This window comes from Xenopus laevis, chromosome 1S (assembly GCF_017654675.1).
Source record: "Xenopus laevis strain J_2021 chromosome 1S, Xenopus_laevis_v10.1, whole genome shotgun sequence".
Lineage (NCBI taxonomy): Eukaryota > Metazoa > Chordata > Amphibia > Anura > Pipidae > Xenopus > Xenopus laevis.
In genome coordinates this window covers 93,998,274-94,013,228 of record NC_054372.1, presented here as the reverse complement: position 1 = coordinate 94,013,228, position 14,955 = coordinate 93,998,274, and the positions used below count along the sequence as shown (strand labels likewise).

The following is a 14,955-nucleotide window of genomic DNA, read 5'->3' as shown; positions in this document are numbered from 1 at the left end:
GGGGAAAGATCTGCTCGTTTGGCGATGTTGCCAAACGAGCAGATCTTTGCATCTATGGCCACCTTTAGTGGACAATTTAGGCCACACCTATAATTTTTCATGTTTGCCTCCAGTATTAAAAAAGGGAAGTCACTGGCAATAAAAAAAACTAGAGCCTCAATGTAGGTGAAATTTCATAAATCAAGTATGCTTAACTTTCACTGTACATTAGATTCATCACATGTTCACCAAGTGACTGGGCTATGGAATACCACCTGGACAATTTAGGTCACAACCCTGCCATACTGTCAAATGGACACTAGACAAGGGACTGGCATATGGCATACATCCCATCATTTCATTATTTAAAAGTGGACAATTTTGGTCCCAGTAACGTAACTATGTATTGTCGGCCCTGGTGCAGACCATGCAACCAGTCTGCACCCGGGCCCCCCCCCTTCCCCCTCCCCCCCCCTTCCCCCTCCCCCCTTATACACAATATGCCAAGTTCCAGTTTTAAATTTCTTGATCACATTAATTGTTTTTGTCACACTTTGCCCTCTAGATTTGAAGTTTCTATCTTCTTTAGATTTCTTTCATTCTTCTGAGCAGAGCTCTCTTTATAACCAGCCCAAATCATAGTCAGTAATGGTGCATAGGTGTAGTGTATGGCAAGCAACATCAGCTGCCTGGAAATTTTTGATCGCTCACTGTTAGTGCTGAATCGTCACATACAGGTGAAGCCAAATATTAAACAATGCTGTTTAATACCAATATTTTAAACAAATTAACAGATTTCCAGCCATATTTCCTCTGAGAAAGTCTTGTTAACTTGCCCTCTAGTGGCCACTGGGATGCAGGGATTTAACAAATTTTTAAAGAATAATTTAAGTATCGCAATAATTGGCATGTAAAGTACATCTCATACATTAAAATCTAATATAGTTTATAGGCACTAGCCAGCTATAGGACATCATCTGACCCGTGTGCTGATTTTTTATCCTGTGCAAAGCTAGCCTGGGTGTGCAAGTGCTTAGGAGATGTGCATGAATATAGAATATATAGAATATACACATAGAATACTACAGTCCCCCGAATTCCTATGCTACAAGTTATAATGCCATTTCTTGTGTGTGGGCACAGGTACTGTAAATGATTGCTTATTGGTTCTGGGGGCTTCCTGAACTGTAGGTTTCTGTCCCTGTGAAAGTGTGTGATCTCTCTATCTCTGAAACTGAATGTTCCTACATTAGAGTGAATAATAGTTCTTAAGGATTCATCCGAATCTCAAACGAAATATGAACTAGGGATGCACCGAATCCACTATTTTGGATTCGGCCGAACCCCCGAATCCTTTGCGAAAGATTCGGTCGAATGCCGAACAGAATCCTAATTTGCATATGCAAATTAGGATTTGGTTCGGCCGGGCAGAAGGATTCGGCCGAATACGAATCCAGCTGAAAAAGGCCGAATCATGGCCGAATGCCGAACCGAATCCTGGATTCGGTGCATCCCTAATATGAACATTGATTTGCATATGCAATTTGGGCATGGGGGGGTTTCAAAATCTATGCAATTTCCTTTATCCTTTATCATGATTTTAAGGGTTTCGATTCGGTTCAGCCTGGTACATGAATTTGGTGCATCCCCAGTTATTTGCATCTCTTATATTAAACTTCTCTGCAACAAAGGATTGTGCGGAAATACACTCCTCTGTGCCAGAATCTGATACTAGTTATTCTTAACTCAGATAGCTGTGAAGTTTCAAAATCTTACAAAGTTACAAAATTTCTGCTACTGAAACCTGGGATTTTTATAACAAACTGGGGGGGGGGGGGGGTGTTAAGGATGAACTTGACTCTTTTTGGACAGGCACCCACCTCTCTCACAACCGAGCTGCAGAAAGAGAAACTTTAATGTTCTTTTTTCACGCAAGACAAAATGACTAAAGAACTCGAATTTTAGGTTTTTTTTCTCTTTTTATTGCTAAAAGCAAACAGCTTTTCAAAAAGATGGATAACAAAATCCTGTGAAATCAATGATACGTTCATAAGAAAAGAAAGGAAACCAGAAGGCATGATACCAATTGCTGGGCCATCATATCACGCTTGAATTATTAGTGGTTTTATCATTTGGATACCGCAGGGTGCTGTTTGTTCATTCAATAAACCAAAGAAAACTTTTTTTTTTTTAAAGTGAGCATTTACATCCAATTTCAAAGAAAAATAATTCGGATTAATATATTTACAACGTGTACATGATTATTCAACATTTTTATATTGCCTCCAGCATATTCTCTTTCTACAGAGACCAAAAATATCAGTGTGGAATAGGAAGTTTCCATGTAACCGCGCCAGTAACTCTACAGTATATCCAGAGACAAGAGTGGTCTCATAATCATTTCTAGTGGGCTCAGTTGCTATCTAGCCAGCTCAGCACAGATGTCTGCTTTCTGACAAACATGTAACTGTAGCCATGCTGTAGCCATGCTATGAAGAAACCATGTTGATTTATAAAAAAAAAAATGTAAATGAAACAAAGGAACAGTAACAAAAAAAGAAAGTGTTTTAATGAAATGACAATATAGTGTAATGTACAGGTAAAACTCGTATGTTTGCTTCAGAAACACTACTATAGTTTATATTAAACAAAAAGCCATGTGTAGTCATGGGGGCAGCCATTCACGCACAGGATACAGAGTAGATAACAGATACGTTTTGAAGAATCGCATTTTATACTACAGAGCTTATCCGTTATCTGCTGTGTATTCTGTGCCTTTTCTCCTTTTTCAACAGATTTTTATTTTGCTTTCAGGGAGAATTAGAGGTTAATCATTCAATCTTTGGCTAGTCATGTACGCAAGCACTGGCTGAAAAAACAGAGAAAAGACGTGTGTGGATACATTTCTGTTTTTTATACTTAACTTTTCATTCAGCATTCAAACTAATGGGGTTCACTATCTAAAGCCAAACATCTGGAATCTGTTAGATGTTTTTGTTCTTCTGGCTGCCCCCTGCATTAGGTGGGAGATCAGGCATCACTGTGATATACAGAAGAAGCCTAACAACAAGAAACATTCTAGGCTTTCTAGGTTTTTTCTCAGTAACGAATGCCTTTTAAGTGGCCACTCACAAAATATTTTATATATCAGATAAACTGCAAGTGGCCAACTAGGGATGGTAGTAGTAACAGAAATGCCTCCGTCTGTGGTATAGTCCATATCAGTCAATCATCAGTCAAACTAAAAATCATGCTGTGTTGGTTGGCAAGATATTCAGGACAGGTTCAATTAACGTTTTCTGTTAAAGTGGACCCGTCACCCAGACATAAAAATCTGTATAATAAAAGTCCTTTTTAAATTAAATATGAAATCCAATTTCTTTTTTTTTTTATTAAAGCGTTCATAGCTGTTGTAAACTCATTTAAAAATCTCAGCTGTCAATCAAATATTGCCTGCCCCTCCTCTATGCCTAGGCATAGAGGCGGGGCAAGCAATTACTTTCACTTTCCATTAGGCACTTCCTAGGTGTCACTGCTCTCCCCACATTCCCCCAGTTCTCTTATCCATTTAATTGTGTAGCCAGGGCATGGGGATGGACATCAGGTCCCCCATTCTGGTGCACAAACAAGATTCTGAGATGATACAAGGCTTGTCTTAATAACAGTGTCCACAAAATGGCTCCTGCCTGCTTGTTATAATTATGAGTTCCCAGACTGATGGAAACAAGATTCAAATAATTTATACAGTGTAATTAAAGTTCATTTTGCTTGACTAACATGATAAAATAGGATTTGAAATAATTGTTTTGGGTGACGGGTCCCCTTTAAATAAATATGTGGACGCCTTTCATGTCTTTTCAAGCTGATCTTAGCGAACATGATTGCTTTTCATTATCATTCATGTATAGTGTTTTCATACCTTACAGAGACAAAGTAATGGATTATATAATAAAAGGCAAGAAGCTTGCCCAGGTGCAGTTTTATGACATCCACCAAACTGATTACTGTAAACTTCACAGTTCACGTTAATTGCAATCCTGGGCTTGTCAAGACTTATTTTTGCCTTTTGGTTTTTGAAAGTATGTTACTATTACATAACATTAATGTGCTCTATAGGACACAAAGTATGCTAGATAGATCGACTATGCGTTGGTTCAAATATTGCAAATAGAACCCTCCAGTCTAATTTTGTAAGCTTTTTTAGTTTACCAAGTTGTTTTTAGAAAACACAAAAAAAGGGGACCCCACAAGTTCTAGGAGCACTTAGTGTCTTACCCACGGGACTCAAAGTATATACATTACAGTGCATTACAGCGGTGTCCCTTGGGAATATAGAATACATATAATAGCTGGCCACTAGAAAGCTTTGCCCCATTACAATACACACCCCTTGATAGCACATGCACTCAACTGATTAAAAGGGTTGTTAGAACTACTTGAGAACAGAACAGCAAATAGAAAAGGAATACTAACAGTAGTGAATCAATAATCTAGTACCTTTGCACATCTGAAGAAAACAATGATTTGTTGCACCTGAATAAAGAAATAAAATAAGCATTTTCTTAGATATACAACAGATATGTGAGATGTGCTCCTCGTTTCTCTTCTAAAGTGCTCACATAAAATTGCCACGTAAATACAATGTACATATATATATATATATATTTAAAAATACAGATTTAAAAAAAAATTATAATGGCACCAAATATTCCAGAGGGTGTAGCTGAGGATTTGTTCAGAACTGGGCATTCTAATGGACCGAGTCCTGCTAAGGATGATTAATAGGGGTTTATTATCAGCTATTAAGGGTCCAGCCCTCTCAGCTCCACTAAAGCAATTCATCAGCACAGGATCTATCCAATTACAGAGGGGATGAGATTCTCTAATACATTTGGCATGGGGCAGGTTCAAATTAAAACCAATCATCATTCATCTGTAGGAGAATGAAAAAAATAAAAACATTACATGTACTCATATCTATACAGGAAGGAAGGTTAAAACATTCTTGGCTTTTTCTCCTATGAGTGAGTAGAACATTAAAATGATTGTTAACCTATTTAATAAAAATAAACAAAAAAATGCATGGGCTCTGACACAGCCACACATTTACAGCCCAGTGAGGCATTCTGTGCAATACAGAGCTTTGTGCATGAACCCTTATATTGAGTACTAGTGGCTTAAAACCTCCTTTTTATAAAACGTCTAGTTCTTAAAACGTTTGGGAATTTGTCAAATTATATATTTGTCCAATAATATAGTGCAAGTATCACGCTGCAAGAAGAAGTGGTGAGTTGTACTAGTTACCCTCCTCCATCTTGACAATACAAGGGCACAGGAAATATTAAAATCTGTGCTCTCCATATTACAGGTTCTGTGAATCTTTACATCATAATGATCTTATAGACAATTTCAGTATTGAAACATTGATTAAGGAAAGGCTTGAAAAGCTTAGGAAAAATAATACAACACTCTTTGAGGTTACAAAATCAAATATACAGAACAAATGACGCTTGCCTCCTCATCTTTATGCTTCTGTGCTTCTTTTTCCTAAAGCATATTGCATGGTCCCTTCATACATTTTACATAGAACTAAATACAGACACACTATGGCCTCGCAATCGGATATAATTGACAAGGCAAATTCATCCTCCACAGTGAGCCTGCGGATCATGGCAGTTTTGAGAAGGCCTTTATGGTGGAGGGCGATGACTTATTTTTATTTATTTATTTTTTTATAATTTCAACATGGAGAGGAAATGTCAAAATTTGTTAGAAAAAAATAACATTTTCTTTACTTCCCTCATCCTCAGTTGGCGGAGGAGGGGGCTGTGGAGGAAAGGATGGGGGCAGGATGTGGAAGCTGCCTGGTCGATACAAGACAGGTGTATAGAGTGGTGTTTCAGAAGGTTCTGCTTGTCCTACAGGATCTAAATGGTTGAGGAGACAGCATTAAAATACAAATTACCACATGTCAACCTATCACCAGATGATTATAACAAACCTGGTCCAAGTCATCACTAAGGTTTTTATGCATCACAGTAAGTGCTCTCAGATGTGAACTCCCATGAAAAGAGTAGGCAAGGTATAAACCGGCATAATTAAGGTAACATAGGAATTAGAAAACAGATGCAAAGTCTACATTTGTCCTGAGGTCAGTACATTCCCACAAATTTTACATTTAAAGCAACACACTGCAAAGAAGTCACGGATTCCAAGCCCAGACTGATGCAGAAAACAAAGGATTTGCATGTAAGACAAATGCATTCGTAATGGATGACAATCTGTGGCAAAAATGCATGCATGTCATAAGGGTCACAAAATGATGATATAACTAGATTTGTGCTGATGTGGTGCTAAAATTGTCTAAATGCAGAGCTTGCCACACATGTCAACTCTTATTAGCTTGTTCATGGCTAGCTATGACAAATTTGAAGTGCCTGTAGCACCTCTTCTTATGGGTACCCTTGTAACGACCAATTCTAAGCAACTTTTCAATTGGTCTTCATCCCTCTCTACGTCATACTAACAGTTAATTTAAAGGTGAACAACCCCTTTGAGAAAAGTATAGGACATCAGGTGATGTACGCATGAGCCAGGGATAAATGACTGATCGCTATAGGGTTAATATGTCTGCTAAGACTGAACACCCACAAAAGCAACAAAGTACTTCTCTGGGGAGCAGGATATGAGTGGATGTAACCTACTCTCTGCTGTGTATCAGGTGGCTGAATCTTCCATGTCATCTATATATAGAACATGGGCAACAAGCCCACTAGTAGATTGTGATAGATATTAAAATGCAATATCAATCCAATAAATACGCCTTCTGGTAAAATCCAGTTTCCATTACAAAAATACACTTATTTAAATTATAGAGGGCTAATTGCATATTCTCCCTACACAGACTGTGGGAAGTCAAAGGCTCACCTTGCTGAAAGAATACAGTTTGACTGCTTAATGGATTTGGACTTGCAGACCTTCTGCTTCTTACAGTGCCATCTTCCTTTCCAGAAAGCTTGGATGGGAAGCCCAGTCTGTGGTCTAGTGATGCTTCAAACAGAATAAAGTTACATTAGCACATATACGTCTACTCGAAGACACATGATGGATGGGAAAAGCTTGGATGGGAAGCCCAGTCTGTGGTCTAGTGATGCTTCAAACTGAATAAAGTTACATTAGCACATATACGTCTACTCGAAGACACATGATCAATAATAAATTCTAGGGAAAAGGTCTGTTATCTAAAATCCCCCAAAATCACTGTATGCATGTTGTGGCCAGTCTTAGATATGCACACCACAGATTTCTTTGAACTTTAGCCAAAAAGCTATATTTCTGTTCTCATCTGACCAAAACCAAAACACTTTCTGACATCTTAGACTTACTTTCACATGGTAACTGATATGGCTACCTGGCACTTTAGCTCTAGTCCCAGCTTCTTAACTCTGATTATTCTGTGAGTTCTGTTAAGCTCGACATAGATGTGCAGATTCTACCCTTGTATCTCACAAATGATCGGATGTCCCAATCTTACGACCTGTCAGTAACCATTTCGATTAAATGAAGTATTAAAAGAACAAATCTGCCCATACAAAAGTTATGTCTGACAAAAAGCAGTGACAGTCCCCACTGATATAGTCAGATAGGTAATACATGCAGAAATCTTCTAACATAAAAATGTAAAAAAAAAAAAAAATCACATAGTCCAAAAATCGCTGAAAACTTCGATACAAACGACTGTATCTTAGCGTCTATGGCCAGCTTTACACATTGCCTTGTTGTTGAGACTTTTCACAAATTACCTTGTCTAAGCAGTGCCTGCACAGCATTATTTAGCAGTCATATGTGTTTATTTAGTTACCAGTGCCCTATGTGTCATTCAAACACTTTGATATTGTCTGTAAAGCCAGTAGAACAGTATTCTAACCTGTGCTCTCTGTTCGATGGGAAGCTTTTCCCCTGCTGGGCTTTTCTTTGACTTTGTCCAATGCAAGATGGGTGGGTATCTTCTGTCTGGTCATAGCTACCTGCTTCTGGATCTGGTTGGTTGCACTTAATAAATTAATAGGCACTTCCTTTTTAAGTGCTGGACGGATGTCGGTCATATTGCTTTCCCTGCGAACCACTTCTGGTCTCACCAGGTAGTCAGCAGCTGACATTGACATAATTGTTTTGGCATGGGGTTTTATGGGTAAATGGCTAGGTCCCTCTGTACTGAGCATTCCTTCCCCATTAGAAGTTGTAGGATGGGGTACCTGGAAAACAAAAAACAATGTCAATTGCCTTTCATTATTTAAGCCATGCTTGATGCTATTCTCATCTTTGAACTACTGTAAATTTTCTACCCACAGCAAAGAACTGTAGCTAGTATATTTTATCAAGTATTGGGCCATATCATTAACAATTCCATTGTACTTTAACCTTGGTATGCTCTTATAGTATTTTTCTTTAGCAGGGTTGTTCTGCAAGGTATTTTTACACTTTTAATGGTATATAGATCCCCCCCCCAAAAAAAAACTGGAGTAGCCCAGCGAGTGGAACCATTAACACACACAAAAATATGAACCATCCTATAAAAATATGACTAAAGGTTACTAAGTTGCAACTATCCTGTGGATGTTCACATTGTTGTTGTTACACTCATGATGTACAAATTACAGAAATAAATATAAACCATAGTCTAACACAGTCTTGGCTGATGGGAATGCCCACAACTAAATTTCCACGTACTATGCCAAATCAATATTTAGTGGGGAATGGATTGTTTTGGACACAGGAAGAGGCTAGATTGCAACTGTTTAGACAGCTAATATGTGCCAAATACGGGTTAGGTCAATTCAGGATTCTTTAAAATTATTGGTTACGGGGTAGCTTTTCTATTTCTACAATTAAAAGGTATTTTCTCATTGCTGTCAATAAGAAATGACCAACACCATAAGGACTACATCAGCCTAGATGTTTTAATAAATAACTTGATTACTGGACAGCACTCCACATGAACGTCTTTAAACAAAGAAAAAATGCTTTTACGTATCAGCATGTTTGAAGACCAGTAATCCAGTACTTTCAGAAAAGGCAGTTCTGTGAAAACTAATAGCAGGGCATAAAGGCCAAAATGTTCCAGAACATCTAAATCAAAAAGTATTTGGAAATTTTCTTTACACAATACTTACTTAATTCTGCTGCTAACAGCCAATAGACCCCTTTTTATAGTACCTGTGGTAGCAGTAAAAATAAAAACCCAAATAGGTACCCTTATTGTAAGAAAAGCAAGAATGGAAGAGTAAGGTAAGGATTTAATATCTCTGCTTCACCCAGACTTATAAAGCAACTTCACATCAGCCATCCTTGAAGTGAATTTTATAAGGTACCCTGCACTATAAATACAACTGAGCATTTGAATACTATTATGAAGGACTTTAATAATACAACTGAAATCTGTTCCGTTGTTACCGGTATTAAGTCTGATGAAAATGACCCAGCTCCTGCACTGGTTACTCTAATCCTCTTCAGCAGCTCCAGGCGTTCTCTGTCTTTTTCCACAGCCTTCTGGGATTCTCGAAGTCTTTCTAAATCAAGCTGATATTCCTTTCTCTGCCCATCTAGTTCTTCTCGCTCCTGAAGTAGTTTTCGCATTTGGAGTTCACTGTCACCCATTCGTTGTCTCAACATGTTCTCCGTAGCCTCGGCTTCCTTCTGATGCCTCTCCCTTTCCCGTTCCCACTTAAGTTTCTCCAACCTCAGCTGCTCCTGCATCTTCTGCACATTGACCAGCTCTTCTCGCTGCTTTTCAAAGTTACGCTGCTTTTCCTGCTCCAATAATATGTTGCCACGGGAAGATTGCTGTCTGAACTGTTTTTCACGCTCTTTTTGAACCTCAACATAACTATCCTGTTGTGATATCACTGCCTGCACGACAAAGTAATAACATTATATATAAAGGAAAAGCAACATCAAAAACAAAATCAAAATTTTTTTTCTTTGTGTCCCATTTAATTACAGCGATCATTTTCTTGGACCCTATGCCCGAATGATCAGTGGGTCTCCAGGTGTCATAGGACTACAAATCCCAAGATCCATTAAAACTTGAATTTACTTTATGTTGAGGGACACTTTGAATGTTGTGTACTAAAAGGCATAGCAATGTCCAGATCCAAGCAACTTCCAACAACAGTGCTTGCTGAGCCAGGAAAAGGGCATCACAATATTGACCTATACAATAAATACTCAGGTCCCAATATGCCATGTATTGATAATAATATGACAAAACAATTTCACTATATAACAAAAAACAATAGGTGGGGAAGCATCAAAATATAAAATACAGCAGTGTTATGACATTAAAAAGAATACTCATGCTAGGCTAGGAGTGTAGAAGAAATAGAACTGTTGAAGTGAAAATATAACTGTCCATATACTTATGTATGTTATACACATGTTTACATACACAGCTGTAACATGTAATATGAATATTTATGGCACCTACCTGCAGACTGTAAAGATGCTGAAGTAACATCTCCACACAAACAACCATCTAGGAAAGAATATACACAACTGTGAGGAATCATTACTAGTCCTGATACTGTGCATAAGTACTGAGAGTACAGCCCCCATTCCTCTCAGCACATATTTGGCAACAAACTTACATTCATATATCTTAGTTTAGGTATTGCTTAAAGGAAAATGAAAGGTGATATCATTGGGGGTTGCCAAATTCTAGGCACCCCCCAGTGATTGTAATCACCCACCCAATACCCCAGGCTGGTGAACTGGTAATCCAAATCGGCTTTTCACTCTACTGCACACACCCACAGAGAAGGAAGAAAAAGTACTGAAGTGCTGAAAAGTACCCCAGGTGGTGCTGATCCGGGGTATCAGGTAAGCTATCATAATAATTGGCGGTTGCCTTACATTTGGGATCCCCCAATGATTTCACCTTTCTTCCTCATTTAAAGCATAGTTTTACAGAGCTCATAAAATGATTACATAGGTCCTAACTTTAAAGCAGGATACCCATACCTACAGCTTGGTGCTCTATAGTGGGGGCATTTACCTTAAAGAGATACTGACATTATATAATAACAGATTCATGTTTTTTAAAAAATTTTAAACTTTTGCCTTTCAGACAGAGAGTAACGAATACTGCTTTGTTTCAAGACAACAAGAAGGTACAATTCCCTGTTACATGTTTTTTTTTTAATATTGTTTTTCTATTTAGATTTTATTTTTCAAACCAATAGGATTCCAGATATCAGAATTGGTATTCATCTTGACAGTGTTACAGGTGTAGTCCTTGGTTAATGTAAGACTTTCAGTAGAGTCTCCATGACATTTATAATAGATGTGCTAGTAGTACAAGATCTATTGAGAAGGTAATGAATGTATGTAGAGGAGTAGTTGGCTAACACGCACATTGGGGTGTGCCATGCTACTGTATGGAGATACTTGGAATCAAGCATTAAAACATAAAAAGAAAATAGGAACAGGAAACTACAATTAACATGAAATAAAATCAGCATAGACCATTTATGCGCACATTAACCAAATCTAGACATGGTTGTGATGTGGTGGATCCTGGGAGGCAAATACTGCTATTTTCTACCTGGGGCTGTTATAGCAAGTAAAAGGGGGTTGTTGCCCCGAAGACGGACCAGGTTGTATGTTGAAATTTATTGACTGTCATTTGTCTCGGGGGGAGATATAGGTGGACCAGATGTCCAAAAATGTATAGTTTTGGGTTACTTTGTTTATGGACTCCTTCAACCATGTAGCTTGTTTTTGACAAGTTGTATAGGTGGTGGGGTGACAGAGAGCCATTCCTGTAGTATGGCTTTTCTGGTCGCTGAGGCCAGTATTTCTGCTAGGAATTTGTTGGCTTTGGTTACTTGTTGTGCCCCTTTGATTTTGCTGAAAAGGGCCCATTCAATGTCAGGTTTGAATTTTTGTTTAGTCAGCAGGTGCTAATAATCATACACTTTTGGCCATAAGGTTTGAATGCCTGGGCATAGGAGTACAGAGGCCTCTTTATCTTGGCACCTTAAACATGCAGAATTATCCAGCAGAGCCACTTTAAATCTTTGTAACAGAGTTAGATAGGATTGATGTAGGAGCTGTAAGGCCAGAATTTGGTATTAATTTAATGAGAAAGAAGTTTAAAAATATCGATAGTGCTGGCATTCAGAAGAAACACTATGGCTGTAACTGACAAGCAGAAAATGCAATGTTTCATTACCTCAGTCTCATGACATACTGGCAGCCTGTTATCTACTGTGGAAACTTCAGGCTGCAGAACAAAAAACAGGCATGTGTTAAAAAAAAGAGAGCGAAATAGACAATAAGTACAAAACATGTAGCCATTCTGGTTTATATTATATTTGTAGTAACTTTACCAGTAATATCCAGACTTACCAAGATAGGGTCTAATTTACTATATTTATCAGCCAGGGTCTATCAACTTAAAAAGGAACAGTTGATACTATGAAAAAAATGCACTAAACTGTAGTGGATGTTTAAAGGAAAACTATACCCCCCCAAACAATGTAGGTCTCTATAAAAAGATATTGCATAAAACAGCTCATATGTAAAACCCTGCTTCATGTAAATAAACCATTTATATAATAATATACTTTTCTAGTAGTATGTGCTAATCATAATGTGGGTAATGTGTATTTGGGAAATCATAAATAGAAAACTGCCATTTTAAAAAATAAGGGCCGCCCCCCAACAAACCATACTTGTTAGTTCACAAGAGCCAATTAACAGACAGAGTTCTGTCTTTTGCTTCCACACTTCTTCCTGTTACAGTTAGAGTTGTAGTATTTCTGGTCAGGTGATCTCTGAGGCAGCACAGAGAAAATCACGAAATGGTGGCTCAAGGCAAGAGATGTAAAAAGGCAATATTTACTTAAATATTTAGTCCAGTTTGATAAGATTCTTTAATATGCCACTTAATATGATGTAAACTATCTGTTGCTTAAGTGTTAATTTTGGGGGTATAGTTTTTCATTAATAAATGTGTTTCAAAAATAGCCTATTATTTTTTCTTAAGGGTCAGGGCACACGCTCAGATTCAAAGAGATTAGTCACCCGGCAACAAATCTGCTCTTCTTCAGGGTGATTGATCTCACTGAGCTGACTCCCACCGGATACAATGTAAATCGCCAGCGGGATGGAATTCGGAGCATTTAGTTCTCCAAAGTCGCCAGAAGTTGCCTCGCAAAGAAACTTGTAATCTCTGCGAATCTGAGCGTGTGCCCTGACCCTAAAGGACAAGGAAAGTTAAGCTGCATCAGAATTGTGCTGTAGAATTAATTTGCAACACTCACTACACTGCTTAAGTCATCTTGTTTGTCAAGAATCCTTGCATTCCTTCCATGTGTCTTGTTGCACTCCCAGAAACGGCCCTGGGCAAGAATATGCACAGTGGTATAATCCCATGCCCTGTCCTTTTTGTTTCTTGTGGTTTAGCAATGATGAGTGGGTCACATACCTGCACAACATCACCGACAATCCTAGCCCTGCCTCACAACTGCTACACTAGGACTGTAGCTCAGATATTAGAGATGATTAGTCAGCAGGAGGTGCATGAGCAGAAGTGTTACAGGCAGAAAGAAGTGATGAGAAGGGGACAAAAATTGTCAGGTGCTATAATGCATGGTGAAGAATTCTTTAAGAACTTCTTTAGGTGACTCAGTGGGTAGCACTGCTGTCTTGCAGCACTGGAGAATGGAGTTCTGTGTGACCTTCCTCCAAGTACTCCGGTTTCCTCCCACACTCCAAAGCATACAGGAAGGTCAATTTGCGCCTGATAAAATTGGCCTTATTTTTTTAGACTGTAAGCTCCACTGGGGCATGAACTCATGTGAAATGAAAAATAATCTCTGTAAAAGTGCTGCTGAAATTTGTCAGTACTATATAAATACCAAAATATAAATAAATACTATATTTATACAGTTATTTTAAAGTTTTCCTGCAAACAAATTGGCATGACACCATAAGGACGATTATGTATAGACATAACTACAGCTATTGTACCTTTTAAGTCCTTAAAATTGCTTATATTCCTCAAACTAACAACACCTAACAACACACACATGCTGTGACAAATTTCAACTGCCTTAACTGGCTGATTCCAGTATGAATCAGCAATTTGCAGTGCACTAACACTGAGATGTCTGGGTTGTTTGCATAAGGAAAAAAAAGCAAGGTTGAGGAAGCACAATAATAAACAATTTAGGCCAAGTTATATCTGGTGTTTACTCTGCATGTGATGAATATGCCAACACAGCCTTAATCCACAGCAAGTCTGCACACATTGACAGCAATGGCAGACACTAGGTGGATTGGGGCTTTACTAGCGTTTTCAGCACTGCTAAGACGACACAAAGTGTGAAAGCATTTTAACTTGAAAACTGTAAGGAAAAAAAAGAATAAAACCTATTTGCGAAAGAATTCACAAAAGTTTTTGAATGTACTTCTAATGAATTCTGGAAACTCAGGTTCCCACCCTTTGTTTTTTTATGAAAAACACCCATATTCCAAAGATCGAGTTTGAAAAATCTGAATGAAGGTGATCTAATAGAGATGTTTGTGGTAAGTGCTGGTCTGCTATGATCCACTGGCTTGAGTTTGAGATGGTAGCTCATGGTCTACATTTTGGGCAAATCCAAGTTAAATACTGTTTTTTTATTAACCTTTCAATAACTGTTTGCATTTTATTCTCTCTCACTTTTTTTACATAAAGCTATTGTAGTTAACCTAACTAAAGACACAATAAATGTACCATCATATCTTCTATTTTTCTTTTCTACCGAGAAGGCACAATTAGCTTAACTGTTACAGTTAATCAAAATAACTGCAAGGTCCACAAAGCAAGGCATCTATATTACAGTAGTAGTACAGTACGTTTTTGACCTGAATAACAAACTGGGTATCTCACATTTTTAAATTAACTGCCATATGCAACAGAATGAGCAA

General features: G+C 38.0%; 1 protein-coding gene across 4 annotated transcripts in view; it reads right to left on the bottom strand.

The window, feature by feature from the left end:
• Positions 1 to 5,021: 5,021 nt before the first annotated feature.
• arhgef18.S (Rho/Rac guanine nucleotide exchange factor 18 S homeolog) overlaps positions 5,022 to 14,955 on the bottom strand; it is a 47,940-nt gene continuing 38,006 nt past the window's right edge. For 3 of the 4 annotated variants that reach the window (XM_018243646.2, XM_018243645.2, XM_018243647.2), the window contains 6 exons: positions 12,212 to 12,262; positions 10,466 to 10,513; positions 9,433 to 9,888; positions 7,907 to 8,234; positions 6,907 to 7,029; positions 5,022 to 5,906 (listed from right to left, as the gene is read on the bottom strand). In XM_018243646.2, the coding sequence (XP_018099135.1) occupies positions 5,749 to 5,906; positions 6,907 to 7,029; positions 7,907 to 8,234; positions 9,433 to 9,888; positions 10,466 to 10,513; positions 12,212 to 12,262 (1,164 nt within the window). In that variant the 3' untranslated portion in view covers positions 5,022 to 5,748. The other variant, XM_018243648.2, reaches the window with a different exon arrangement.